The sequence below is a fragment of the Austrofundulus limnaeus genome, unplaced genomic scaffold, assembly GCF_001266775.1.
Source record: "Austrofundulus limnaeus strain Quisiro unplaced genomic scaffold, Austrofundulus_limnaeus-1.0 Scaffold30, whole genome shotgun sequence".
Taxonomy (NCBI): Eukaryota; Metazoa; Chordata; class Actinopteri; order Cyprinodontiformes; family Rivulidae; genus Austrofundulus; species Austrofundulus limnaeus.
The window spans coordinates 3,043,467-3,046,359 of NW_013952432.1; the positions used below are offsets into that span (position 1 = coordinate 3,043,467).

The 2,893-nt window shown below is 35.4% G+C and overlaps 1 protein-coding gene across 8 annotated transcripts in view; it reads right to left on the reverse strand.

The window, feature by feature from the left end:
* Nucleotides 1-2,893, reverse strand: part of lrrfip2 (leucine rich repeat (in FLII) interacting protein 2) — a gene marked incomplete at its 3' end in the record, with an annotated part of 41,478 nt that overhangs the window by 13,113 nt on the left and 25,472 nt on the right. For 6 of the 8 annotated variants that reach the window (XM_014005447.1, XM_014005446.1, XM_014005451.1 and 3 more), the window contains 3 exon segments: nt 868-909; nt 1,297-1,410; nt 1,538-1,612. In XM_014005447.1, coding sequence (XP_013860901.1) covers nt 868-909; nt 1,297-1,410; nt 1,538-1,612 — 231 coding nt within the window. 8 annotated transcript variants of the gene reach the window in all.

Sequence of the window (2,893 nt, forward strand, 5' to 3'; positions counted from 1 at the left end):
AAGGCAAAAATGTAATTAATTCAGAAAATCTTTTCAGGACCCCACCTTGATGTTTCGGGACCCCATTTTGGGTCCCGACCCCAACTTTGGGAAACACTGATCTAGACCAAAGGATATATATATACACACAAGATGCTTTTGTACATTTAACACTTCCTTATTCAAGAATTAAAACCATCAATTCTGAGAATTAAACTYTCCTCAGTGAGACCAGAAAGAAGAACGTCACAATAATTAATCCTGCAGGTGATTGTCGATGTCATTAAACATGGACTAAGACCTTTATATTCAACTTAGAGACAATCAAACTCAAAGTATTTTTTTATTCTTCTAACTTTACAGAATTATTCAGACTGAAATATTCAGACAGAAATAATAAAAAATAGTAATTAGAATAGCCCCATGGATGCATGAGAAATAATAAACCCGACTGCTAAACAATCACATAGTTCTATGTAAATTTCTACGTGATGCAAAAGTGACAGGCGTGTAAAGTTTTGATTTATTTACATGAACTGCTTCTGAAGATGAGTAATCTACTAAAGTCCTGTCAGAAATAAAACATTTCCCCAAWCTGAGGTTGTTTAAAGTCATTTACTACTTTAAAATGTCTGAAACATCCCTTTAAGTAGTCCTGTACTCTCTGTGTTACAGTGGGTTTAAAAACTGGACAAACTAGTTGATAATCTCCACTGGTGAGTTTCAGCTGATGTTTAAACTTATGTTGGATTTGGCTTCACTGCTGTGACAACAAACTGTCCGACTATAATACTTTTAATCTCCACTTAGCGTACGTTTAAGTACCATTCCAGTGGAACTCAAACGTTTCAAAATGATCTCTTGGGTGCTGAAAGAAGATCCACTTACCCGACTAAAATCTGAAAACTGCTTGTCACATTTTTCATCCAGCTGGAAAAAAAAGAAAGAGCAGTGTAATTATAAAATAAATTGGGAACGATTGTTGAAACTCGCATGCCGTGCTGGTTCTTGAAGCTGTAATCTGTAAATTATGTGTTAGTTCACATCTTATATATGAATCTGGGACAAAACGCAAACTGTAACGAGTTAAACAAAAYGACTTTTTAAGACCACCAGATTTCTGGATTAAAGGAAGGAAACCTCTAAATGCATGCTGGTTAAACACTAGCAAACCCTTCTTTTGTTGGTGATCTCTTCTTTAATRAAGATAATAAAGAGAACATTTGATGAGTTTTAAACTTTAAGTGTTATTTCATTCATTTCAAGCGTATTTCCACCTCCTGACCACACAGATGTGAGCTTCATTCAGGGACTTACAGCATCCAGATCTGGAATGCTCAACTCATCCAGGTCAGAAACAATACTGCCCCTTCGGTTGGAGCGGCTGAAATAATCGGCCGCAGATTCACTAATGTCCGAGAAGTCAGATGACTATTTACAAAAACACACACGGGAGGAAGAGGACAGCAGCAGAGGGAAAAGACGAAAAGGGAAAGAAGATTTAATTAAAACGTTAAAAGCTACAATGACTGTGGAGGTCCTGTGAGGCCCGGCTCACCGTGCTGTCCCTCCGGCTTCGGCTGTAGCGCTCCTGGGACACACTGCTGACAGTGTCATCATCAGAGGAAGAGTGCTGGGAATATCCACACATACAGACAGGAAAAGAACTCAAAACAACGTCGAAGGACGGCTGCATGCTCAAGTCTGTATCACACACACGGGCTGGTTCAAAACAATCATTAGATCTGTAGAAAACCATTGTTTAAAGTTATTTAGTCCAAAGGTTTCAAGATGCAAAGATCAAAATGTAAAAATAACTTGTGGTGTCCCACAAGGTTTAATATTTGGATCTAAATGATTTATAATGTATATGAACATTTGTTCTGTTAAAAATTATTATGTTTGCAGATGACACCAACTTATTTAGCCCAGGAGTAGATGTAAAAATAATTAGTAAAAATTGTAGAAAGTAGTGGTGTACCAGTACGTAAGCATTTTTGCAAGTACTTGTAAAAAATGCCCTGATACCAGTGTTAGTTTACATTTTAAGTAAAATGTCTGTCAGCTCCTTGTTTAAGAAATTTATACAAGTTGAAAGAAAATCTTGTTTTTTTATTTATTTTAAAATGTTCAACAGTATGTAGTATCATGCTGTATATTTGATTTGACTAGGGCTGCACAATATATTGCAAATTTATCATCATCGTGATAACAGCCAGTGCAATATGCATATTGCAAAAAAATTAATAAATTGCAATAAATGATTGGCTCCAATGTTTGTATTTATGTGGTTTATCACCTGATAAATCAAATGGACCAGAGAAACAATATAAAATCAGTCATTCCATCATGTTGTAATAGAAATTATGTATTAGCTGTTTTTTGCTCTGAACCAAGAGCAGAAAAACATCAACACTATATTAATTTTTTTATTTATTTATCGCAGGTCATATCGTCATCGCCATATTAAGCACTGTTATCGCACATCGCAGTTTTTCTTGCAGCCCTAGATTTGACCCAGTCGGAGGGGCTGTAGACCTATAAGGAAAGAGGGACACCATGTTCTGAATAAAAGAAATGTGTTTTTAAAGTAACTGTGTAATGTTTAAATTCTAAGTAAGTACTCGGTATAGGCGAMTACCCAAACTGAAGTGCTCGCGTTCATTTTCCGTTACAGGAAAACTGGTATTTTGTTATTTGGTGGCATTAGGGACAAATTTGATGCAACTCAAATTAAATGGAGTTAAGATTAAAAGTTTATTTTTATGATTATAGACCATAAATGTTGTAAACCAACTTAAAAGACATTAGAAATGCCAGATCAATGTGTATACTTAAGAAAAAGATAAAGGTAAATTTGTTTGAGAAATATGTGGGTATAAGGCATGATTTGTTACTCAAGAAGGAATTAAAC